Raw genomic sequence first — 27,765 nt, forward strand, 5'->3', positions numbered from 1 at the left:
ATATTACTCCTCACACTATATGAGAGGAAGGAGACGCCCAGCTGTAGACAGGGGGAGTAAGATGGCCGCTGTGCTGTGTATGTGTGATGTATGTGTATAATAGATATATTACTCCTCACACTGTATGAGAGGAAGGAGACACCCAGCTGTATACAGGGGAGTAAGATGGCCGCTGTGCTATGTATGTGTGATGTATGTGTATAATAGATATATTACTCCTCACACTGTATGAGAGGAAGGAGACGCCCAGCTGTATACAGGGGAGTAAGATGGCCGCTGTGCTGTGTATATGTGATGTATGTGTATAATAGATATATTACTCCTCACACTGTATGAGAGGAAGGAGACTCCCTGCTATATACAGGGGGAGTAAGATGGCCGCTGTGCTGTATATGTGTGATGTATGTGTATAATAGATATATTACTCCTCACACTGTATGAGAGGATGGAGACGCCCAGCTGTATACAGGGAGAGTATAGTAAGATGGCCGCTGTGCTGTGTATATGTGATGTATGTGTATAATGTATATATTACTCCTCACACTGTATGAGAGGAAGGAGACGCCCAGCTGTATACAGGGAGAGTAAGATGGCCGCTGTGTATGTGTATATGTGATGTATGTGTATAATGTATATATTACTCCTCACACTGTATGAGAGGAAGGAGACGCCCAGCTGTATACAGGGGGAGTAAGATGGCCGCTGTGCTGTGTATGTGTGATGTATGTGTATAATAGATATATTACTCCTCACACTGTATGAGAGGAAGGAGACGCCCAGCTGTATACAGGGAGAGTATAGTAAGATGGCCGCTGTGCTGTGTATATGTGATGTATGTGTATAATAGATATATTACTCCTCACACTGTATGAGAGGAAGGAGACGCCCAGCTGTATACAGAGAGAGTATAGTAAGATGGCCGCTGTGCTGTGTATGTGTGATGTATGTGTATAATAGATATATTACTCCTCACACTGTATGAGAGGAAGGAGACTCCCAGCTGTATACATGGGGAGTAAGATGGCCGCTGTGCTGTGTATGTGTGATGTATGCGTATAATGTATATATTACTCCTCACACTGTATGAGAGGAAGAAGACGCCCAGCTGTATACAGAGGGAGTAAGATGGCAGCTGTGCTGTGTATGTGTGATGTATGTGTATAATGTATATATTACTCCTCACACTGTATGAGAGGAAGGAGACGCCCAGCTGTATACAGTGAGGAGTAATATATCTATTATACACATACATCACACATACACAGCACAGCAGCCATCTTACTCTCCCTGTATACAGCTGGGCGTCTCCTTCCTCTCATACAGTGTGAGGAGTAATATATCTATTATACACATACATCACACATACACAGCACAGCAGCCATCTTACTCTCCCTGTATACAGCTGGGCGTCTCCTTCCTCTCATACAGCGAGAGTAAGATGGCCACTGTGCTGTATATGTGTGATGTATGTGTATAATAGATATATTACTCCTCACACTGTATGAGAGGAAGGAGACTCCCAGCTGTATACATGGGGAGTAAGATGGCCGCTGTGCTGTGTATGTGTGATGTATGTGTATAATAGATAATATTACTCCTCACACTGTATGAGAGGAAGGAGATGCCCAGCTGTATACAGGGGGAGTAAGATGGCTGCTGTGCTGTGTATGTGTGATGTATGTGTATAATGTATATATTACTCCTCACACTGTATGAGAGGAAGGAGACTCCCAGCTGTATACAGGGAGAGTAAGATGGCCGCTGTGCTGTGTATGTGTGATGTATGTGTATAATAGATATATTACTCCTCACACTGTATGAGAGGAAGGAGATGCCCAGCTGTATACAGGAGGAGTAAGATGGCCGCTGTGCTGTCTATGTGTGATGTATGTGTATAATAGATAATATTACTCCTCACACTGTATGAGAGGAAGGAGACGCCCAGCTGTATACAGGGGGAGTAAGATGGCCGCTGTGCTGTGTATGTGTGATGTATGTGTATAATAGATATATTACTCCTCACACTGTATGAGAGGAAGGAGATGCCCAGCTGTATACAGGAGGAGTAAGATGGCCGCTGTGCTGTGTATGTGTGATGTATGTGTATAATAGATAATATTACTCCTCACACTGTATGAGAGGAAGGAGACGCCCAGCTGTATACAGGGAGAGTAAGATGGCCGCTGTGCTGTGTATGTGTGATGTATGTGTATAATGTATATATTACTCCTCACACTGTATGAGAGGAAGGAGACGCCCAGCTGTATACAGGGGGAGTAAGATGGCTGCTGTGCTGTGTATGTGTGATGTATGTGTATAATAGATATATTACTCCTCACACTGTATGAGAGGAAGGAGACGCCCAGCTGTATACAGAGGGAGTACTGTGCTGTGTATATGTGATGTATGTGTATAATAGATATATTACTCCTCACACTGTATGAGAGGAAGGAGACGCCCAGCTGTATACAAGGGGAGTAAGATGGCCGCTGTGCTGTGTATGTGTGATGTATGTGTATAATGTATATATTACTCGTCACACTGTATGAGAGGAAGGAGACGCCCAGCTGTATACAGGGAGAGTAAGATGGCCGCTGTGCTGTGTATGTGTGATGTATGTGTATAATGTATATATTACTCGTCACACTGTATGAGAGGAAGGAGACGCCCAGCTGTATACAGGGAGACTAAGATGGCCGCTGTGCTGTGTATGTGTGATGTATGTGTATAATGTATATATTACTCGTCACACTGTATGAGAGGAAGGAGACGCCCAGCTGTATACAGGAGGAGTAAGATGGCCGCTGTGCTGTGTATGTGTGATGTATGTGTATAATAGATATGTTACTCCACACACTGTATGAGAGGAAGGAGACGCCCAGCTGTATACAGGGGGAGTAAGATGGCTGCTGTGCTGTGTATGTGTGATGTATGTGTATAATAGATATATTACTCCTCACACTGTATGAGAGGAAGGAGACGCCCAGCTGTATACAGGGAGAGTAAGATGGCTGCTGTGCTGTGTATATGTGATGTATGTGTATAATGTATATATTACTCCTCACACTGTATGAGAGGAAGGAGACGCCCAGCTGTATACAGAGAGAGTATAGTAAGATGGCCGCTGTGCTGTGAATGTGTGATGTATGTGTATAATAGATATATTACTCCTCACACTGTATGAGAGGAAGGAGACGCCCAGCTGTATACAGGAGGAGTAAGATGGCCGCTGTGCTGTGTATGTGTGATGTATGTGTATAATAGATATATTACTCCTCACACTGTATGAGAGGAAGGAGACGCCCAGCTGTATACAGGAGGAGTAAGATGGCCGCTGTGCTGTGTATATGTGATGTATGTGTATAATAGATATATTACTCCTCACACTGTATGAGAGGAAGGAGACGCCCAGCTGTATACAGGGGGAGTAAGATGGCCGCTGTGCTGTGTATGTGTGATGTATGTGTATAATAGATATATTACTCCTCACACTGTATGAGAGGAAGTAGACGCCCAGCTGTATACAGGGGAGTAAGATGGCCGCTGTGCTGTGTATGTGTGATGTATGTGTATAATAGATATATTACTCCTCACACTGTATGAGAGGAAGGAGACGCCCAGCTGTATACAGGGAGAGTACAGTAAGATGGCCGCTGTGCTGTGTATATGTGATGTATGTGTATAATGTATATATTACTCCTCACACTGTATGAGAGGAAGGAGACGCCCTGCTGTATACAGGGGGAGTAAGATGGCCGCTGTGCTGTGTATGTGTGATGTATGTGTATAATAGATATATTACTCCTCACACTGTATGAGAGGAAGGAGACGCCCAGCTGTATACAGGGGGAGTAAGATGGCCGCTGTGCTGTGTATGTGTGATGTATGTGTATAATAGATAAATTACTCCTCACACTGTATGAGAGGAAGGAGTCGCCCAGCTGTATACAGGGGGAGTATAGGAAGATGGCCGCTGTGCTGTATATGTGTGATGTATGTGTATAATAGATATATTACTCCTCACACTGTATGAGAGGAAGGAGACGCCCAGCTGTATACAAGGGGAGTAAGATGGCCGCTGTGCTGTGTATATGTGATGTATGTGTATAATAGATATATTACTCCTCACACTGTATGAGAGGAAGGAGACGCCCAGCTGTATACAAGGGGAGTAAGATGGCCGCTGTGCTGTGTATATGTGATGTATGTGTATAATAGATATATTACTCCTCACACTGTATGAGAGGAAGGAGACGCCCAGCTGTATCCTGGGAGAGTAAGATGGCCGCTGTGTATGTGTGATGTATGTGTATAATAGATAAATTACTCCTCACACTGTATGAGAGGAAGGAGACGCCCAGCTGTATACAGGAGGAGTAAGATGGCCGCTGTGCTGTGTATGTGTGATGTATGTGTATAATGTATATATTACTCGTCACACTGTATGAGAGGAAGGAGACGCCCAGCTGTATACAGGGGGAGTAAGATGGCCGCTGTGCTGTGTATGTGTGATGTATGTGTATAATAGATATATTACTCCTCACACTGTATGAGAGGAAGGAGACGCCCAGCTGTATACAGGGGGAGTAAGATGGCCGCTGTGCTGTGTATATGTGATGTATGTTTATAATAGATATATTACTCCTCACACTGTATGAGAGGAAGGAGATGCCCAGCTGTATACAGGGAGAGTAAGATGGCTGCTGTGCTGGGTATGTGTGATGTATGTGTATAATGTATATATTACTCCTCACACTGTATGAGAGGAAGGAGACGCCCAGCTGTATACAGGGAGAGTAAGATGGCTGCTGTGCTGTGTATATGTGATGTATGTGTATAATGTATATATTACTCCTCACACTGTATGAGAGGATGGAGACGCCCAGCTGTATACAAAGAGAGTATAGTAAGATGGCCGCTGTGCTGTGTATATGTGATGTATGTGTATAATAGATATATTACTCCTCACACTGTATGAGAGGAAGGAGACTCCCAGCTGTATACAGGGGGAGTAAGATGGCTGCTGTGCTGTGTATATGTGATGTATGTGTATAATAGATATATTACTCCTCACACTGTATGAGAGGAAGGAGACGCCCAGCTGTATACAGGGGGAGTAAGATGGCCGCTGTGCTGTGTATATGTGATGTATGTGTATAATAGATATATTACTCCTCACACTGTATGAGAGGAAGGAGACGCCCAGCTGTATACAGGGAGAGTAAGATGGCCGCTGTGTATGTGTATATGTGATGTATGTGTATAATGTATATATTACTCGTCACACTGTATGAGAGGAAGGAGACGCCCAGCTGTAGACAGGGGGAGTAAGATGGCCGCTGTGCTGTGTATGTGTGATGTATGTGTATAATAGATATATTACTCCTCACACTGTATGAGAGGAAGGAGACGCCCAGCTGTATACAGGGGGAGTAAGATGGCTGCTGTGCTGTGTATGTGTGATGTATGTGTATAATAGATATATTACTCCTCACACTGTATGAGAGGAAGGAGACGCCCAGCTGTATACAGGGGGAGTAAGATGGCTGCTGTGCTGTGTATATGTGATGTATGTGTATAATGTATATATTACTCCTCACACTGTATGAGAGGAAGGAGACGCCCAGCTGTATACAGGGGGAGTAAGATGGCTGCTGTGCTGTGTATATGTGATGTATGTGTATAATGTATATATTACTCCTCACACTGTATGAGAGGAAGGAGATGCCCAGCTGTATACAGGAGGAGTAAGATGGCTGCTGTGCTGGGTATGTGTGATGTATGTGTATAATAGATATATTACTCCACACACTGTATGAGAGGAAGGAGACGCCCAGCTGTATACAGGGAGAGTAAGATGGCCGCTGTGCTGTGTATGTGTGATGTATGTGTATAATAGATATATTACTCCACACACTGTATGAGAGGAAGGAGACGCCCAGCTGTATACAGGGAGAGTAAGATGGCTGCTGTGCTGTGTATGTGTGATGTATGTGTATAATGTATATATTACTCCTCACACTGTATGAGAGGAAGGAGACGCCCAGCTGTATACAGAGAGAGTATAGTAAGATGGCCGCTGTGCTGTGTATGTGTGATGTATGTGTATAATAGATATATTACTCCTCACACTGTATGAGAGGAAGGAGACGCCCAGCTGTATACAGGGGGAGTAAGATGGCTGCTGTGCTGTGTATATGTGATGTATGTGTATAATAGATATATTACTCCTCACACTGTATGAGAGGAAGGAGACGCCCAGCTGTATACAGGGAGAGTAAGATGGCTGCTGTGCTGGGTATGTGTGATGTATGTGGATAATGTATATATTACTCCTCACACTGTATGAGAGGAAGGAGACGCCCTGCTGTATACAGGGGGAGTAAGATGGCCGCTGTGCTGTGTATGGGTGATGTATGTGTATAATAGATATGTTACTCCACACACTGTATGAGAGGAAGGAGACGCCCAGCTGTATACAGGGGGAGTAAGATGGCCGCTGTGCTGTGTATGTGTGATGTATGTGTATAATGTATATATTGCTCCTCACACTGTATGAGAGGAAGGAGACTCCCAGCTGTATACAGGGGGAGTAAGATGGCTGCTGTGCTGGGTATGTGTGATGTATGTGTATAATAGATATATTACTCCTCACACTGTATGAGAGGAAGGAGACGCCCAGCTGTATACAGGGAGAGTAAGATGTCCGCTGTGCTGTGTATGTGTGATGTATGTGTATAATAGAGATATTACTCCTCACACTGTATGAGAGGAAGGAGACGCCCAGCTGTATACAGGAGGAGTAAGATGGCCGCTGTGCTGTGTATGTGTGATGTATGTGTATAATAGATATATTACTCCTCACACTGTATGAGAGGAAGGAGACACCCAGCTGTATACAGGGGAGTAAGATGGCCGCTGTGCTGTGTATGTGTGATGTATGTGTATAATGTATATATTACTCCTCACACTGTATGAGAGGAAGGAGACGCCCAGCTGTATACAGGTAGAGTAAGATGGCTGCTGTGCTGTGTATATGTGATGTATGTGTATAATAGATATATTACTCCTCACACTGTATGAGAGGAAGGAGACGCCCAGCTGTATACAGGGAGAGTAAGATGGCCGCTGTGCTGTGTATGTGTGATGTATGTGTATAATGTATATATTACTAGTCACACTGTATGAGAGGAAGGAGACGCCCAGCTGTATACAGGGGGAGTAAGATGGCCGCTGTGCTGTGTATGGGTGATGTATGTGTATAATAGATAAATTACTCCTCACACTGTATGAGAGGAAGGAGTCGCCCAGCTGTATACAGGGGGAGTATAGGAAGATGGCCGCTGTGCTGTGTATATGTGATGTATGTGTATAATAGATATTTTACTCCTCACACTGTATGAGAGGAAGGAGACGCCCAGCTGTATACAGGGAGAGTAAGATGGCCGCTGTGCTGTGTATGGGTGATGTATGTGTATAATAGATAAATTACTCCTCACACTGTATGAGAGGAAGGAGTCGCCCAGCTGTATACAGGGGGAGTATAGGAAGATGGCCGCTGTGCTGTGTATATGTGATGTATGTGTATAATAGATATTTTACTCCTCACACTGTATGAGAGGAAGGAGACGCCCAGCTGTATACAGGGAGAGTAAGATGGCCGCTGTGCTGTATATGTGTGAAGTATGTGTATAATAGATATATTACTCCTCACACTGTATGAGAGGAAGGAGACGCCCAGCTGTATACAGGGGGAGTAAGATGGCCGCTGTGCTGTGTATGTGTGATGTATGTGTATAATAGATATATTACTCCTCACACTGTATGAGAGGAAGGTGACGCCCAGCTGTATACAGGGGGAGTAAGATGGCCGCTGTGCTGTGTATGTGTGATGTATGTGTATAATAGATATATTACTCCTCACACTGTATGAGAGGAAGGAGACGCCCAGCTGTATACAGGGGGAGTAAGATGGCCGCTGTGCTGTGTATGTGTGATGTATGTGTATAATAGATATATTACTCCTCACACTGTATGAGAGGAAGGAGACGCCCAGCTGTATACAGGGGGAGTAAGATGGCCGCTGTGCTGTGTATGTGTGATGTATATGTATAATGTATATATTACTCCTCACACTGTATGAGAGGTAGGAGACGCCCAGCTGTATACAGGGGGAGTAAGATGGCCGCTGTGCTGTATATGTGTGATGTATGTGTATAATAGATATATTACTCCTCACACTGTATGAGAGGAAGGAGACGCCCAGCTGTATACAGGAGGAGTAAGATGGCTGCTGTGCTGTGTATGTGTGATGTATGTAGATAATAGATATATTACTCCTCACACTGTATGAGAGGAAGGAGACGCCCAGCTGTATACAGGAGGAGTAAGATGGCCGCTGTGCTGTGTATATGTGATGTATGTGTATAATAGATATATTACTCCTCACACTGTATGAGAGGAAGGAGACGCCCAGCTGTATACAGGGAGAGTATAGTAAGATGGCCGCTGTGCTGTGTATATGTGATGTATGTGTATAATAGATATATTACTCCTCACACTGTATGAGAGGAAGGAGACGCCCAGCTGTATACAGGGAGAGTAAGATGGCCGCTGTGCTGTGTATATGTGATGTATGTGTATAATGTATATATTACTCCTCACACTGTATGAGAGGAAGGAGACGCCCAGCTGTATACAGGGGGAGTAAGATGGCCGCTGTGTATGTGTATAATAGATATATTACTCCTCACACTGTATGAGAGGAAGGAGACTCCCTGCTGTATACAGGGAGAGTAAGATGGCCGCTGTGCTGTGTATGTGTGATGTATGTGTATAATAGATATATTACTCCTCACACTGTATGAGAGGAAGGAGACGCCCAGCTGTATACAGGAGGAGTAAGATGGCCGCTGTGCTGTGTATATGTGATGTATGTGTATAATAGATATATTACTCCTCACACTGTATGAGAGGAAGGAGACGCCCAGCTGTATCCTGGGAGAGTAAGATGGCCGCTGTGTATGTGTGATGTATGTGTATAATAGATAAATTACTCCTCACACTGTATGAGAGGAAGGAGACCGCCCAGCTGTATACAGGAGGAGTAAGATGGCCGCTGTGCTGTGTATGTGTGATGTATGTGTATAATGTATATATTACTCGTCACACTGTATGAGAGGAAGGAGACGCCCAGCTGTATACAGGGGGAGTAAGATGGCCGCTGTGCTGTGTATATGTGATGTATGTGTATAATAGATATATTACTCCTCACACTGTATGAGAGGAAGGAGATGCCCAGCTGTATACAGGGAGAGTAAGATGGCTGCTGTGCTGGGTATGTGTGATGTATGTGTATAATGTATATATTACTCCTCACACTGTATGAGAGGAAGGAGACGCCCAGCTGTATACAGGGAGAGTAAGATGGCTGCTGTGCTGTGTATATGTGATGTATGTGTATAATGTATATATTACTCCTCACACTGTATGAGAGGATGGAGACGCCCAGCTGTATACAAAGAGAGTATAGTAAGATGGCCGCTGTGCTGTGTATATGTGATGTATGTGTATAATAGATATATTACTCCTCACACTGTATGAGAGGAAGGAGACTCCCAGCTGTATACAGGGGGAGTAAGATGGCTGCTGTGCTGTGTATATGTGATGTATGTGTATAATAGATATATTACTCCTCACACTGTATGAGAGGAAGGAGACGCCCAGCTGTATACAGGGGGAGTAAGATGGCCGCTGTGCTGTGTATATGTGATGTATGTGTATAATAGATATATTACTCCTCACACTGTATGAGAGGAAGGAGACGCCCAGCTGTATACAGGGAGAGTAAGATGGCCGCTGTGTATGTGTATATGTGATGTATGTGTATAATGTATATATTACTCGTCACACTGTATGAGAGGAAGGAGACGCCCAGCTGTAGACAGGGGGAGTAAGATGGCCGCTGTGCTGTGTATGTGTGATGTATGTGTATAATAGATATATTACTCCTCACACTGTATGAGAGGAAGGAGACGCCCAGCTGTATACAGGGGGAGTAAGATGGCTGCTGTGCTGTGTATGTGTGATGTATGTGTATAATAGATATATTACTCCTCACACTGTATGAGAGGAAGGAGACGCCCAGCTGTATACAGGGGGAGTAAGATGGCTGCTGTGCTGTGTATATGTGATGTATGTGTATAATGTATATATTACTCCTCACACTGTATGAGAGGAAGGAGACGCCCAGCTGTATACAGGGGGAGTAAGATGGCTGCTGTGCTGTGTATATGTGATGTATGTGTATAATGTATATATTACTCCTCACACTGTATGAGAGGAAGGAGATGCCCAGCTGTATACAGGGAGAGTAAGATGGCTGCTGTGCTGTGTATGTGTGATGTATGTGTATAATAGATATATTACTCCACACACTGTATGAGAGGAAGGAGACGCCCAGCTGTATACAGGGAGAGTAAGATGGCTGCTGTGCTGTGTATGTGTGATGTATGTGTATAATGTATATATTACTCCTCACACTGTATGAGAGGAAGGAGACGCCCAGCTGTATACAGAGAGAGTATAGTAAGATGGCCGCTGTGCTGTGTATGTGTGATGTATGTGTATAATAGATATATTACTCCTCACACTGTATGAGAGGAAGGAGACGCCCAGCTGTATACAGGGGGAGTAAGATGGCTGCTGTGCTGTGTATATGTGATGTATGTGTATAATAGATATATTACTCCTCACACTGTATGAGAGGAAGGAGACGCCCAGCTGTATACAGGGAGAGTAAGATGGCTGCTGTGCTGGGTATGTGTGATGTATGTGGATAATGTATATATTACTCCTCACACTGTATGAGAGGAAGGAGACGCCCTGCTGTATACAGGGGGAGTAAGATGGCCGCTGTGCTGTGTATGGGTGATGTATGTGTATAATAGATATGTTACTCCACACACTGTATGAGAGGAAGGAGACGCCCAGCTGTATACAGGGGGAGTAAGATGGCCGCTGTGCTGTGTATGTGTGATGTATGTGTATAATAGATATATTACTCCTCACACTGTATGAGAGGAAGGAGACTCCCAGCTGTATACAGGGGGAGTAAGATGGCTGCTGTGCTGGGTATGTGTGATGTATGTGTATAATAGATATATTACTCCTCACACTGTATGAGAGGAAGGAGACGCCCAGCTGTATACAGGGAGAGTAAGATGGCCGCTGTGCTGTGTATGTGTGATGTATGTGTATAATAGAGATATTACTCCTCACACTGTATGAGAGGAAGGAGACGCCCAGCTGTATACAGGAGGAGTAAGATGGCCGCTGTGCTGTGTATGTGTGATGTATGTGTATAATAGATATATTACTCCTCACACTGTATGAGAGGAAGGAGACACCCAGCTGTATACAGGGGAGTAAGATGGCCGCTGTGCTGTGTATGTGTGATGTATGTGTATAATAGATATATTACTCCTCACACTGTATGAGAGGAAGGAGACGCCCAGCTGTATACAGGTAGAGTAAGATGGCTGCTGTGCTGTGTATATGTGATGTATGTGTATAATAGATATATTACTCCTCACACTGTATGAGAGGAAGGAGACGCCCAGCTGTATACAGGGAGAGTAAGATGGCCGCTGTGCTGTGTATGTGTGATGTATGTGTATAATGTATATATTACTAGTCACACTGTATGAGAGGAAGGAGACGCCCAGCTGTATACAGGGAGACTAAGATGGCCGCTGTGCTGTGTATGTGTGATGTATGTGTATAATGTATATATTACTCGTCACACTGTATGAGAGGAAGGAGACGCCCAGCTGTATACAGGGAGAGTAAGATGGCCGCTGTGCTGTGTATGGGTGATGTATGTGTATAATAGATAAATTACTCCTCACACTGTATGAGAGGAGGGAGTCGCCCAGCTGTATACAGGGGGAGTATAGGAAGATGGCCGCTGTGCTGTGTATATGTGATGTATGTGTATAATAGATATTTTACTCCTCACACTGTATGAGAGGAAGGAGACGCCCAGCTGTATACAGGGAGAGTAAGATGGCCGCTGTGCTGTATATGTGTGAAGTATGTGTATAATAGATATATTACTCCTCACACTGTATGAGAGGAAGGAGACGCCCAGCTGTATACAGGGGGAGTAAGATGGCCGCTGTGCTGTGTATGTGTGATGTATGTGTATAATAGATATATTACTCCTCACACTGTATGAGAGGAAGGTGACGCCCAGCTGTATACAGGGGGAGTAAGATGGCCGCTGTGCTGTGTATGTGTGATGTATGTGTATAATAGATATATTACTCCTCACACTGTATGAGAGGAAGGAGACGCCCAGCTGTATACAGGGGGAGTAAGATGGCCGCTGTGCTGTGTATGTGTGATGTATGTGTATAATAGATATATTACTCCTCACACTGTATGAGAGGAAGGAGACGCCCAGCTGTATACAGGAGGAGTAAGATGGCTGCTGTGCTGTGTATGTGTGATGTATGTAGATAATAGATATATTACTCCTCACACTGTAAGAGAGGAAGGAGACGCCCAGCTGTATACAGGGGGAGTAAGATGGCCGCTGTGCTGTGTATGTGTGATGTATGTGTATAATAGATATATTACTCCTCACACTGTATGAGAGGAAGGAGACGCCCAGCTGTATACAGGGAGAGTATAGTAAGATGGCCGCTGTGCTGTGTATATGTGATGTATGTGTATAATAGATATATTACTCCTCACACTGTATGAGAGGAAGGAGACGCCCAGCTGTATACAGGGAGAGTAAGATGGCCGCTGTGCTGTGTATATGTGATGTATGTGTATAATGTATATATTACTCCTCACACTGTATGAGAGGAAGGAGACGCCCAGCTGTATACAGGGGGAGTAAGATGGCCGCTGTGTATGTGTATAATAGATATATTACTCCTCACACTGTATGAGAGGAAGGAGACTCCCTGCTGTATACAGGGAGAGTAAGATGGCCGCTGTGCTGTGTATGTGTGATGTATGTGTATAATAGATATATTACTCCTCACACTGTATGAGAGGAAGGAGACGCCCAGCTGTATACAGGAGGAGTAAGATGGCCGCTGTGCTGTGTATATGTGATGTATGTGTATAATAGATATATTACTCCTCACACTGTATGAGAGGAAGGAGACGCCCAGCTGTATACAGGGGGAGTAAGATGGCCGCTGTGCTGTGTATGTGTGATGTATGTGTATAATAGATATATTACTCCTCACACTGTATGAGAGGAAGGAGACGCCCAGCTGTATACAGGGGGAGTAAGTTGGCCGCTGTGCTGTGTATGTGTGATGTATGTGTATAATAGATATATTACTCCTCACACTGTATGAGAGGAAGGAGACGCCCAGCTGTATACAGGGAGAGTAAGATGGCCGCTGTGCTGTGTATGTGTGATGTATGTGTATAATAGATATATTACTCCTCACACTGTATGAGAGGAAGGAGACGCCCAGCTGTATACAGGGAGAGTAAGATGGCCGCTGTGCTGTGTATGTGTGATGTATGTGTATAATGTATATATTACTCCTCACACTGTATGAGAGGAAGGAGACGCCCAGCTGTATACAGGAGGAGTAAGATGGCCGCTGTGCTGTGTATATGTGATGTATGTGTATAATAGATATATTACTCCTCACACTGTATGAGAGGAAGGAGACGCCCAGCTGTATACAGGGGGAGTAAGATGGCCGCTGTGCTGTGTATGTGTGATGTATGTGTAGAATGTATATATTGCTCCTCACACTGTATGAGAGGAAGGAGACTCCCAGCTGTATACAGGGAGAGTAAGATGGCTGCTGTGCTGGGTATGTGTGATGTATGTGTATAATAGATATATTACTCCTCACACTGTATGAGAGGAAGGAGACGCCCTGCTTTATACAGGGGGAGTAAGATGGCTGCTGTGCTGTGTATGTGTGATGTATGTGTATAATGTATATATTACTCCTCACACTGTATGAGAGGAAGGAGACGCCCAGCTGTATACAGGGGGAGTAAGATGGCCGCTGTGCTGTGTATGTGTGATGTATGTGTATAATGTATATATTACTCCTCACACTGTATGAGAGGAAGGAGACGCCCAGCTGTATACAGTGAGAGTAAGATGGCCGCTGTGCTGTGTATGTGTGATGTATGTGTATAATAGATATATTACTCCTCACACTGTATGAGAGGAAGGAGACGCCCAGCTGTATACAGGAGGAGTAAGATGGCCGCTGTGCTGTGTATGTGTGATGTATGTGTATAATAGATATATTACTCCTCACACTGTATGAGAGGAAAGAGACGCCCAGCTGTATACAGGGGGAGTAAGATGGCCGCTGTGCTGTGTATGTGTGATGTATGTGTATAATAGATATATTACTCCTCACACTGTATGAGAGGAAGGAGACGCCCAGCTGTATACAGGGGGAGTAAGATGGCCGCTGTGCTGTGTATGTGTGATGTATGTGTATAATAGATATATTACTCCTCACACTGTATGAGAGGAAGGAGACGCCCAGCTGTATACAGGGGGAGTAAGATGGCCGCTGTGCTGTGTATGTGTGATGTATGTGTATAATAGATATATTACTCCTCACACTGTATGAGAGGAAGGAGACGCCCAGCTGTATACAGGGGGCGTAAGAAGGCCGCTGTGCTGTGTATGTGTGATGTATGTGTATAATAGATATATTACTCCTCACACTGTATGAGAGGAAGGAGACGCCCTGCTTTATACAGGGGGAGTAAGATGGCTGCTGTGCTGTATATGTGTGATGTATGTGTATAATGTATATATTACTCGTCACACTGTATGAGAGGAAGGAGACGCCCAGCTGTATACAGGGGGAGTAAGATGGCCGCTGTGCTGTGTATGTGTGATGTATGTGTATAATGTATATATTACTCCTCACACTGTATGAGAGGAAGGAGACGCCCAGCTGTATACAGGGAGAGTAAGATGGCTGCTGTGCTGGGTATGTGTGATGTATGTGTATAATAGATATATTACTCCTCACACTGTATGAGAGGAAGGAGACGCCCAGCTGTATACAGGAGGAGTAAGATGGCCGCTGTGCTGTGTATGTGTGATGTATGTGTATAATGTATATATTACTCCTCACACTGTATGAGAGGAAGGAGACGCCCAGCTGTATACAGGGGGAGTAAGATGGCCGCTGTGCTGTGTATGTGTGATGTATGTGTATAATAGATATATTACTCCTCACACTGTATGAGAGGAAGGAGACGCCCAGCTGTATACAGGGGAGTAAGATGGCCGCTGTGCTGTGTATGTGTGATGTATGTGTATAATGTATATATTACTCGTCACACTGTATGAGAGGAAGGAGACGCCCAGCTGTATACAGGGGGAGTAAGATGGCCGCTGTGCTGTGTATGTGTGATGTATGTGTATAATGTATATATTACTCCTCACACTGTATGAGAGGAAGGAGACGCCCAGCTGTATACAGGGGGAGTAAGATGGCCGCTGTGCTGTGTATGTGTGATGTATGTGTATAATAGATATATTACTCCTCACACTGTATGAGAGGAAGGAGACGCCCAGCTGTATACAGGGGAGTAAGATGGCCGCTGTGCTGTGTATGTGTGATGTATGTGTATAATGTATATATTACTCCTCACACTGTATGAGAGGAAGGAGACGCGCAGCTGTATACAGGGGAGTAAGATGGCCGCTGTGCTGTGTATGTGTGATGTATGTGTATAATGTATATATTACTCCTCACACTGTATGAGAGGAAGGAGACGCCCAGCTGTATACAGGGGGAGTAAGATGGCCGCTGTGCTGTGTATATGTGATGTATGTGTATAATGTATATATTACTCCTCACACTGTATGAGAGGAAGGAGACGCCCAGCTGTATACAGGGAGAGTAAGATGGCCGCTGTGCTGTGTATGTGTGATGTATGTGTATAATGTATATATTACTCCTCACACTGTATGAGAGGAAGGAGACGCCCAGCTGTATACAGGGAGAGTAAGATGGCCGCTGTGCTGTGTATGTGTGATGTATGTGTATAATAGATATATTACTCCTCACACTGTATGAGAGGAAGGAGACGCCCAGCTGTATACAGGGGAGTAAGATGGCCGCTGTGCTGTGTATGTGTGATGTATGTGTATAATAGATATATTACTCCTCACACTGTATGAGAGGAAGGAGACGCCCAGCTGTATACAGGGGAGTAAGATGGCCGCTGTGCTGTGTATGTGTGATGTATGTGTATAATGTATATATTACTCGTCACACTGTATGAGAGGAAGGAGACGCCCAGCTGTATACAGGGGGAGTAAGATGGCCGCTGTGCTGTGTATGTGTGATGTATGTGTATAATGTATATATTACTCCTCACACTGTATGAGAGGAAGGAGACGCCCAGCTGTATACAGGGAGAGTAAGATGGCCGCTGTGCTGTGTATGTGTATAATAGATATATTACTCCTCACACTGTATGAGAGGAAGGAGACGCCCAGCTGTATACAGGAGGAGTAAGATGGCCGCTGTGCTGTGTATGTGTGATGTATGTGTATAATAGATATATTACTCCTCACACTGTATGAGAGGAAGGAGACGCCCAGCTGTATACAGGGGGAGTAAGATGGCCGCTGTGCTGTGTATGTGTGATGTATGTGTATAATGTATATATTACTCCTCACACTGTATGAGAGGAAGGAGACGCCCAGCTGTATACAGGGGAGTAAGATGGCCGCTGTGCTGTGTATGTGTGATGTATGTGTATAATGTATATATTACTCCTCACACTGTATGAGAGGAAGGAGACGCCCAGCTGTATACAGGGGAGTAAGATGGCCGCTGTGCTGTGTATGTGTGATGTATGTGTATAATGTATATATTACTCCTCACACTGTATGAGAGGAAGGAGACGCCCAGCTGTATACAGGGGGAGTAAGATGGCCGCTGTGCTGTGTATGTGTGATGTATGTGTATAATAGATATATTACTCCTCACACTGTATGAGAGGAAGGAGACGCCCAGCTGTATACAGGGGGAGTAAGATGGCCGCTGTGCTGTGTATGTGTGATGTATGTGTATAATGTATATATTACTCCTCACACTGTATGAGAGGAAGGAGACGCCCAGCTGTATACAGGGAGAGTAAGATGGCCGCTGTGCTGTGTATGTGTGATGTATGTGTATAATAGATATATTACTCCTCACACTGTATGAGAGGAAGGAGACGCCCAGCTGTATACAGGAGGAGTAAGATGGCCGCTGTGCTGTGTATGTGTGATGTATGTGTATAATGTATATATTACTCCTCACACTGTATGAGAGGAAGGAGACGCCCAGCTGTATACAGGAGGAGTAAGATGGCCGCTGTGCTGTGTATGTGTGATGTATGTGTATAATAGATATATTACTCCTCACACTGTATGAGAGGAAGGAGACGCCCAGCTGTATACAGGGGGAGTAAGATGGCCGCTGTGCTGTGTATGTGTGATGTATGTGTATAATGTATATATTACTCCTCACACTGTATGAGAGGAAGGAGACGCCCAGCTGTATACAGGGGGAGTAAGATGGCCGCTGTGCTGTGTATGTGTGATGTATGTGTATAATAGATATTACTCCTCACACTGTATGAGAGGAAGGAGACGCCCAGCTGTATACAGGGAGAGTAAGATGGCTGCTGTGCTGTGTATATGTGTGATGTATGTGTATAATGTATATATTACTCCTCACACTGTATGAGAGGAAGGAGACGCCCAGCTGTATACAGGGAGAGTATAGTAAGATGGCCGCTGTGCTGGTGAGAGTATTGGAACCGTTTCCATCTGATTATACCACACAGACCTCCATGCAAATGATTATTAGATATTTAGATGCAGCAATTAAATTGTCTTTGGGGTTTTTGGTCCGTTTAACGATTTGTGTTTGCTGCCGGCTTATATTGTATATTTTATACCTTTGTGTTTCTATCAGGCCCTGACCTGGCACCCAGCGAGTATGCCCTTGTTGCCGTCAGTGCTGTCGTGGCTCCGGTGTTGGATGGGGTCCTCGCTTTGTCTCTGGATGAACAAGTGTCTGCAGTGTCTGTGGCTCTCATTGCTTTTATGGAATCCTGGATGGGACATATCCTGCGAGAGAGGCTCAAATTCAGGTGTCTGTATGACATAGAGTATTTTATATGGGAATAGCCACATCCCGGAGCCCCCTCACCCAGTATATATACCCAGCTAGCCACATCCCGGAGCCCCCTCACCCAGTATATATACTCAGCTAGCCACATCCCGGAGCCCCCTCACCCAGTATATATACCCAGCTAGTCACATCCCGGAGCCCCCTCACCCAGTATATATACTCAGCTAGCCACATCCCGGAGCCCCCTCACCCAGTATATATACTCAGCTAGCCACATCCCGGAGCCCCCTCACCCAGTATATATACTCAGCTAGTCACATCCCGGAGCCCCCTTACCCAGTATATATACTCAGCTAGTCACATCCCGGAGCCCCTTACCCAGTATATATACCCAGCTAGCCACATCCCGGAGCCCCCTCACCCAGTATATATACTCAGCTAGCCACATCCCGGAGCCCCCCTCACCCAGTATATATACTCAGCTAGCCACATCCCGGAGCCCCCTCACCCAGTATATATACTCAGCTAGTCACATCCCGGAGCCCCCTTACCCAGTATATATACTCAGCTAGTCACATCCCGGAGCCCCTTACCCAGTATATATACCCAGCTAGCCACATCCCGGAGCCCCCTCACCCAGTATATATACTCAGCTAGCCACATCCCAGAGCCCCCTCACCCAGTATATATACCCAGCTAGCCACATCCCGGAGCCCCCTCACCCAGTATATATACTCAGCTAGTCACATCCCGGAGCCCCCTTACCCAGTATATATACTCAGCTAGTCACATCCCGGAGCCCCTTACCCAGTATATATACTCAGCTAGTCACATCCCGGAGCCCCTTACCCAGTATATATACTCAGCTAGTCACATCCCGGAGCCCCCTCACCCAGTATATATACTCAGCTAGTCACATCCCGGAGCCCCCTTACCCAGTATATATACTCAGCTAGTCACATCCCGGAGCCCCTTACCCAGTATATATACTCAGCTAGTCACATCCCGGAGCCCCTTACCCAGTATATATACTCAGCTAGCCACATCCCGGAGCCCCCTCACCCAGTATATATACCCAGCTAGCCACATCCCGGAGCCCCCTCACCCAGTATATATACTCAGCTAGCCACATCCCGGAGCCCCCTCACCCAGTATATATACCCAGCTAGTCACATCCCGGAGCCCCCTCACCCAGTATATATACTCAGCTAGCCACATCCCGGAGCCCCCTCACCCAGTATATATACTCAGCTAGCCACATCCCGGAGCCCCCTCACCCAGTATATATACTCAGCTAGTCACATCCCGGAGCCCCCTTACCCAGTATATATACTCAGCTAGTCACATCCCGGAGCCCCTTACCCAGTATATATACCCAGCTAGCCACATCCCGGAGCCCCCTCACCCAGTATATATACTCAGCTAGCCACATCCCGGAGCCCCCTCACCCAGTATATATACTCAGCTAGCCACATCCCGGAGCCCCCTCACCCAGTATATATACTCAGCTAGTCACATCCCGGAGCCCCCTTACCCAGTATATATACTCAGCTAGTCACATCCCGGAGCCCCTTACCCAGTATATATACCCAGCTAGCCACATCCCGGAGCCCCCTCACCCAGTATATATACTCAGCTAGCCACATCCCAGAGCCCCCTCACCCAGTATATATACCCAGCTAGCCACATCCCGGAGCCCCCTCACCCAGTATATATACTCAGCTAGTCACATCCCGGAGCCCCCTTACCCAGTATATATACTCAGCTAGTCACATCCCGGAGCCCCTTACCCAGTATATATACTCAGCTAGTCACATCCCGGAGCCCCTTACCCAGTATATATACTCAGCTAGTCACATCCCGGAGCCCCCTCACCCAGTATATATACTCAGCTAGTCACATCCCGGAGCCCCCTTACCCAGTATATATACTCAGCTAGTCACATCCCGGAGCCCCTTACCCAGTATATATACCCAGCTAGCCACATCCCGGAGCCCCCTCACCCAGTATATATACTCAGCTAGCCACCACATCCCGGAGCCCCCTCACCCAGTATATATACTCAGCTAGTCACATCCCGGAGCCCCCTTACCCAGTATATATACTCAGCTAGTCACATCCCGGAGCCCCTTACCCAGTATATATACTCAGCTAGTCACATCCCGGAGCCCCTTACCCAGTATATATACTCAGCTAGTCACATCCCGGAGCCCCCTCACCCAGTATATATACTCAGCTAGCCACATCCGGAGCCCCCTCACCCAGTATATATACTCAGCTAGCCACATCCCGGAGCCCCCTCACCCAGTATATATACTCAGCTAGTCACATCCCGGAGCCCCCTTACCCAGTATATATACTCAGCTAGTCACATCCCGGAGCCCCCTTACCCAGTATATATACTCAGCTAGTCACATCCCGGAGCCCCCTCACCCAGTATATATACTCAGCTAGTCACATCCCGGAGCCCCCTCACCCAGTATATATACTCAGCTAGTCACATCCCGGAGCCCCCTTACCCAGTATATATACTCAGCTAGTCACATCCCGGAGCCCCTTACCCAGTATATATACTCAGCTAGTCACATCCCGGAGCCCCTTACCCAGTATATATACTCAGCTAGTCACATCCCGGAGCCCCCTCACCCAGTATATATACTCAGCTAGTCACATCCCGGAGCCCCCTCACCCAGTATATATACTCAGCTAGTCACATCCCGGAGCCCCCTTACCCAGTATATATACTCAGCTAGTCACATCCCGGAGCCCCTCTACCCAGTATATATACTCAGCTAGTCACATCCCGGAGCCCCCTCACCCAGTATATATACTCAGCTAGTCCACATCCCGGAGCCCCTCACCCAGTATATATACTCAGCTAGTCACATCCCGGAGCCCCCTTACCCAGTATATATACTCAGCTAGTCACATCCCGGAGCCCCTTACCCAGTATATATACTCAGCTAGTCACATCCCGGAGCCCCTTACCCAGTATATATACTCAGCTAGTCACATCCCGGAGCCCCCTACCCAGTATATATACTCAGCTAGCCACATCCCGGAGCCCCCTCACCCAGTATATATACTCAGCTAGTCACATCCCGGAGCCCCCTCACCCAGTATATATACTCAGCTAGTCACATCCCGGAGCCCCTTACCCAGTATATATACTCAGCTAGTCACATCCCGGAGCCCCCTTACCCAGTATATATACTCAGCTAGCCACATCCCGGAGCCCCCTTACCCAGTATATATACTCAGCTAGTCACATCCCGGAGCCCCCTTACCCAGTATATATACTCAGCTAGTCACATCCCGGAGCCCCCTTACCCAGTATATATACTCAGCTAGCCACATCCCGGAGCCCCTTACCCAGTATATATACTCAGCTAGTCACATCCCGGAGCCCCCTTACCCAGTATATATACTCAGCTAGTCACATCCCGGAGCCCCCTCACCCAGTATATATACTCAGCTAGTCACATCCCGGAGCCCCCTTACCCAGTATATATACTCAGCTAGCCACATCCCGGAGCCCCCTCACCCAGTATATATACTCAGCTAGTCACATCCCGGAGCCCCCTCACCCAGTATATATACTCAGCTAGTCACATCCCGGAGCCCCCTCACCCAGTATATATACTCAGCTAGTCACATCCCGGAGCCCCTTACCCAGTATATATACTCAGCTAGTCACATCCCGGAGCCCCCTCACCCAGTATATATACTCAGCTAGTCACATCCCGGAGCCCCTCACCCAGTATATATACTCAGCTAGTCACATCCCGGAGCCCCTTACCCAGTATATATACTCAGCTAGTCACATCCCGGAGCCCCCTTACCCAGTATATATACTCAGCTAGCCACATCCCGGAGCCCCCTCACCCAGTATATATACTCAGCTAGTCACATCCCGGAGCCCCCTTACCCAGTATATATACTCAGCTAGTCACATCCCGGAGCCCCCTCACCCAGTATATATACTCAGCTAGTCACATCCCGGAGCCCCTTACCCAGTATATATACTCAGCTAGCCACATCCCGGAGCCCCCTTACCCAGTATATATACTCAGCTAGTCACATCCCGGAGCCCCCTTCACCCAGTATATATACTCAGCTAGTCACATCCCGGAGCCCCCTCACCCAGTATATATACTCAGCTAGTCACATCCCGGAGCCCCTTACCCAGTATATATACTCAGCTAGTCACATCCCGGAGCCCCCTCACCCAGTATATATACTCAGCTAGTCACATCCCGAGCCCCCTCACCCAGTATATATACTCAGCTAGTCACATCCCGGAGCCCCCTCACCCAGTATATATACTCAGCTAGTCACATCCCGGAGCCCCCTCACCCAGTATATATACTCAGCTAGTCACATCCCGGAGCCCCCTTACCCAGTATATATACTCAGCTAGTCACATCCCGGAGCCCCCTTACCCAGTATATATACTCAGCTAGTCACATCCCGGAGCCCCTCACCCAGTATATATACTCAGCTAGTCACATCCCAGTGCCCCCTTACCCAGTATATATACTCAGCTAGTCACATCCCGGAGCCCCCTCACCCAGTATATATACTCAGCTAGCCACATCCCGGAGCCCCTTTACCCAGTATATATACTCAGCTAGCCACATCCCGGAGCCCCCTCACCCAGTATATATACTCAGCTAGTCACATCCCGGAGCCCCCTCACCCAGTATATATACTCAGCTAGTCACATCCCGGAGCCCCCTCACCCAGTATATATACTCAGCTAGTCACATCCCGGAGCCCCCTCACCCAGTATATATACTCAGCTAGTCACATCCCGGAGCCCCCTTACCCAGTATATATACTCAGCTAGTCACATCCCGGAGCCCCTCACCCAGTATATATACTCAGCTAGTCACATCCCAGTGCCCCCTTACCCAGTATATATACTCAGCTAGTCACATCCCGGAGCCCCCTCACCCAGTATATATACTCAGCTAGTCACATCCCGGAGCCCCCTCACCCAGTATATATACTCAGCTAGTCACATCCCGGAGCCCCTCACCCAGTATATATACCCAGCTAGCCACATCCCGGAGCCCCCTCACCCAGTATATATACTCAGCTAGTCACATCCCGGAGCCCCCTCACCCAGTATATATACTCAGCTAGTCACATCCCGGAGCCCCTTACCCAGTATATATACTCAGCTAGTCACATCCCGGAGCCCCCTTACCCAGTATATACTCAGCTAGTCACATCCCGGAGCCCCCTCACCCAGTATATATACTCAGCTAGTCACATCCCGGAGCCCCCTCACCCAGTATATATACTCAGCTAGTCACATCCCGGAGCCCCTTACCCAGTATATATACTCAGCTAGCCACATCCCGGAGCCCCCTCACCCAGTATATATACTCAGCTAGTCACATCCCGGAGCCCCCTTACCCAGTATATATACTCAGCTAGTCACATCCCGGAGCCCCCTCACCCAGTATATATACTCAGCTAGTCACATCCCAGTGCCCCCTTACCCAGTATATATACTCAGCTAGTCACATCCCGGAGCCCCCTCACCCAGTATATATACTCAGCTAGTCACATCCCGGAGCCCCCTCACCCAGTATATATACCCAGCTAGCCACATCCCGGAGCCCCCTCACCCAGTATATATACTCAGCTAGTCACATCCCGGAGCCCCTCACCCAGTATATATACTCAGCTAGTCACATCCCGGAGCCCCTCACCCAGTATATATACTCAGCTAGTCACATCCCGGAGCCCCCTTACCCAGTATATATACTCAGCTAGTCACATCCCGGAGCCCCTCACCCAGTATATATACTCAGCTAGTCACATCCCAGTGCCCCCTTACCCAGTATATATACTCAGCTAGTCACATCCCGGAGCCCCCTCACCCAGTATATATACTCAGCTAGTCACATCCCGGAGCCCCCTCACCCAGTATATATACTCAGCTAGCCACATCCCGGAGCCCTTTACCCAGTATATATACTCAGCTAGTCACATCCCGGAGCCCCTCACCCAGTATATATACTCAGCTAGTCACATCCCGGAGCCCCCTCACCCAGTATATATACTCAGCTAGTCACATCCCGGAGCCCCCTCACCCAGTATATATACTCAGCTAGTCACATCCCGGAGCCCCCTTACCCAGTATATATACTCAGCTAGTCACATCCCGGAGCCCCTCACCCAGTATATATACTCAGCTAGTCACATCCCAGTGCCCCTTACCCAGTATATATACTCAGCTAGTCACATCCCGGAGCCCCCTCACCCAGTATATATACTCAGCTAGCCACATCCCGGAGCCCCTTTACCCAGCCGTCAATGTACTTATCTAGTCTGGTAGGATGCCTATTGCTTCAGTCTGGTAGGATGCCTATTGCTTCCGTCTGGTAGGATGAATATTGCTTCCGTCTGGTGGGATGCCTGGTAGGATGCCTATTGCTTCCGTCTGGTAGGATGCCTATTGCTTCCAGCTGGTAGGATGAATATTGCTTCCGTCTGGTGGGATGCCTGTTGCTTCCGTCTGGTGGATGCCTGTTGCTTCCGTCTGGTGGGATGCCTGTTGCCTCCGTCTGGTGGGATGCCTGTTGCCTCCGTCTGGTGGGATGCCTGTTGCCTCCGTCTGGTGGGATGCCTGTTGCCTCCGTCTGGTGGGATGCCTGTTGCCTCCGTCTGGTGGGATGCCTGTTGCCTCCGTCAGGTGGGATGCCTGTTGCCTCCGTCCTGTGGGATGCCTGTTGCCTCCGTCCTGTGGGATGCCTGTTGCCTCCGTCCTGTGGGATGCCTGTTGCCTCCGTCCTGTGGGATGCCTGTTGCTTCCGTCTGTGGGATGCCTGTTTGCTTCCGTCTGGTGGGATGCCTGTTGCTCTCTGATGTAGTTGTAATCTCGGTGCCTCTCTTCTGGTCTCAGGTCTCTTCCTCTCAGTCTGCAGGGAGCACTTCAGCTCAGATGTGATTTTGAGAGTGTCCGAGAGCTGCTGAGGTCCCGAGCGTCTGTGATGCCTCCAGAAGTGGTTCAGGCTGCGCTGTCTCTCCCTGTCTTCCTGCAGGCAGATAACGCCATAGTCTGTCTCTTGCAGCCGCCGTCTCACAGGTCTTACCCTGCAGGCTCGTAGCTGCCCGATTTTCTGCTGTGAGTATGAAGCCATTCCTTCCTCAGAACCTCCTCCAATCTTCTCTAGCTGATCCCGTCTCCCCGTGCAGGTCCTCCGCTGTGCCGAGCTGCAGTGGAGAACGTATCGGACAGCCTGCAAAGCCTGGACAGTCTGGAGCGCAGAGCCTGGGCCCGCACTTACTCTGCCCAGCTGCCCAGACACAGCCATGACTCCTACCTGCCCAACAACCAGCGCCAGTGGCTTTCTCTGCGTGTGCACAAGGGCTGGAATGGGCTGAATTTACCATGGGAAGGACGAGAAGCCTCAGAAGGATGAGGACCCCGTCACTTCAAATCCCAATTCCCTCAGGGCCGGACACAGCCCCTTCTTGTCCCCTGTTTCGGAGCAGGCTGGTCTGCTAGGAAGCCCTGGAAGGCTGGAGAGAGTTTTTTAATATATATATTTGAAATTTATTTAATTACAACACACAGATGTCTATTTTATTAAAGATTTGTGATATTAACTGTCTCTCATTGTTTTTATTGATCATATTTAATAGCAGAATTGTAATCAATATCCCTGTCCCCCATAGGCCTATACTGTATCCCTGTCCCCCATAGGCCTATACTGTATCCCTGTCCCCCATAGCCCTATACTGTATCCCCATCCTCCATAGGCCTATACTGTATCCCCGTCCTCCATAGGCCCATACTGTATCCCCGTCCCCCATAGGCCTATACTGTACCCCCGTCTCCCATAGGCCCGTACTGTACCCCCGTCTCCCATAGGCCTGTACTGTACCCCTGTCCTCCATAGGCCCGTACTGTACCCCCGTCCTCCATAGGCCCGTACTGTACCCCTGTCCTCCATAGGCCCGTACTGTACCCCCGTCCCCCATTGGCCCGTACTGTACCCCCGTCCCCCATTGGCCCGTACTGTACCCCCGTCCTCCCATTGGCCCGTACTGTACCCCCGTCCTCCCATAGGCCCGTACTGTACCCCCGTCCTCCCATAGGCCCGTACTGTACCCCCGTCCTCCCATAGGCCCGTACTGTACCCCCGTCCTCCCATAGGCCCGTACTGTACCCCCGTCCTCCCATAGGCCCGTACTGTACCCCCGTCCTCCCATAGGCCCGCACTGTACCCCCGTCCTCCCATAGGCCTGCACTGTACCCCCGTCCTCCATAGGCCTATACTGTACCCCCGTCCTCCATAGGCCTATACTGTACCCCCGTCCCCCATAGGCCTATACTGTAAGGCATAGTTGGAATCTGTATGTGTGACCATAAGTCTGGCCGTTCAAATTCCCAATGCCGGAAGACCGGCAACACCCGATCCCGACAGGTACGTTTTTTTTTTTCACTATCCCTAACCCTCTCCCACCCCTTACCCTACTTTAGGGGTGCCTAGCCTTAACCTCCCCCTCTAGTGGCTAACCCTAACCTTCCCCCCGGGGGTGCCCTACTCTAACCCTCCCGGGGGGGTGCCTAACACTAAGTCCCCCCCAGGAGACCCTAACCTAACCCTCCACCTACGCAGCTGTCCGCACCCGCCACCTGGCTTAGCTTCGTTCAGTAATGCCGGGTGTCGGGATTTCGGTGGGTGGACAATGATAGGATTTTGACGCCTATCTTTAATCCTATTCCGGGTTTTGACAGTCGGGAAGCCAGCGGTCGGCATTTCGACCACTGGTTTCGTGACTACATACCGCACAGTTATGTGTACTTAGATTACAGTAGACAAGGGTGGAAACCACCTGAAACAGAAGGCTTTGACAGATGTCCTAAGTTATATGGCTTTGTCATTATATTTGGGCAGTATGTACTTCTTGTGGAAAGAACAGTTTATCTAATTTAAAATGATTGTGTACTCATCCACCACTGTCATTGTCCACTTTCCTGTCAGGAGGGGAAGGGTAGTGAGGCCTTATGGGTCAGGAGGGGAAGGGTAGTGAGGCCTTATGGGTCAGGAGGCAAAGGGTAGTGAGGCCTCATAGGGCAGGAGGGGAAGGGTAGTGAGGCCTCATAGGGCAGGAGGGGAAGGGTAGTGAGGCCTTATGGGTTAGGAGGGGAAGGGCAGTGAGGCCTTATGGGTTAGGAGGGGAAGGGCAGTGAGGCCTTATGGGTCAGGAGGGGAAGGGTAGTGAGGCCTTATGGGTCAGGAGGGGAAGGGTAGTGAGGCCTTATGGGTCAGGAGGGGAAGGGCAGTGAGGCCTTATGGGTCAGGTGGCAAAGGGTAGTGAGGCCTCATAGGGCAGGAGGGGAAGGGTAGTGAGGCCTCATGGGTTAGGAGGGGAAGGATGGTGAGACTCACCGGTCAGGAGGGGAAGGGTGGTGAGACCACTTGGTCATTAGAGGAAAGGTGGTGAGACCTCATGGGTCAGCAGAGGAGTGAGACCACTGGCTAGGAGGGGAAGGGTGATCTGTCACCAATATATTTTTGTGTATCAGTTTATTACATTTCTTATACTTTTAAGTTCGACTGGTACTCAGATGCCA

General features: G+C 47.7%; 1 protein-coding gene across 1 annotated transcript in view; it reads left to right on the plus strand.

The window, feature by feature from the left end:
- Positions 1 to 25,790, plus strand: part of CCDC142 (coiled-coil domain containing 142) — a 91,702-nt gene extending 65,912 nt beyond the window's left edge. Inside the window, 4 exon segments of the mRNA XM_088466470.1 lie at positions 18,006 to 18,183; positions 25,099 to 25,273; positions 25,275 to 25,305; positions 25,377 to 25,790. Of these exon segments, the coding sequence (XP_088322596.1) occupies positions 18,006 to 18,183; positions 25,099 to 25,273; positions 25,275 to 25,305; positions 25,377 to 25,603 (611 nt within the window). The 3' untranslated portion in view covers positions 25,604 to 25,790.
- Positions 25,791 to 27,765: the final 1,975 nt, after the last annotated feature.

Source organism: Taudactylus pleione, unplaced genomic scaffold, assembly GCF_031769625.1.
Source record: "Taudactylus pleione unplaced genomic scaffold, aTauple2 ptg003191l, whole genome shotgun sequence".
In the NCBI taxonomy this organism is placed as follows: Eukaryota; Metazoa; Chordata; class Amphibia; order Anura; family Myobatrachidae; genus Taudactylus; species Taudactylus pleione.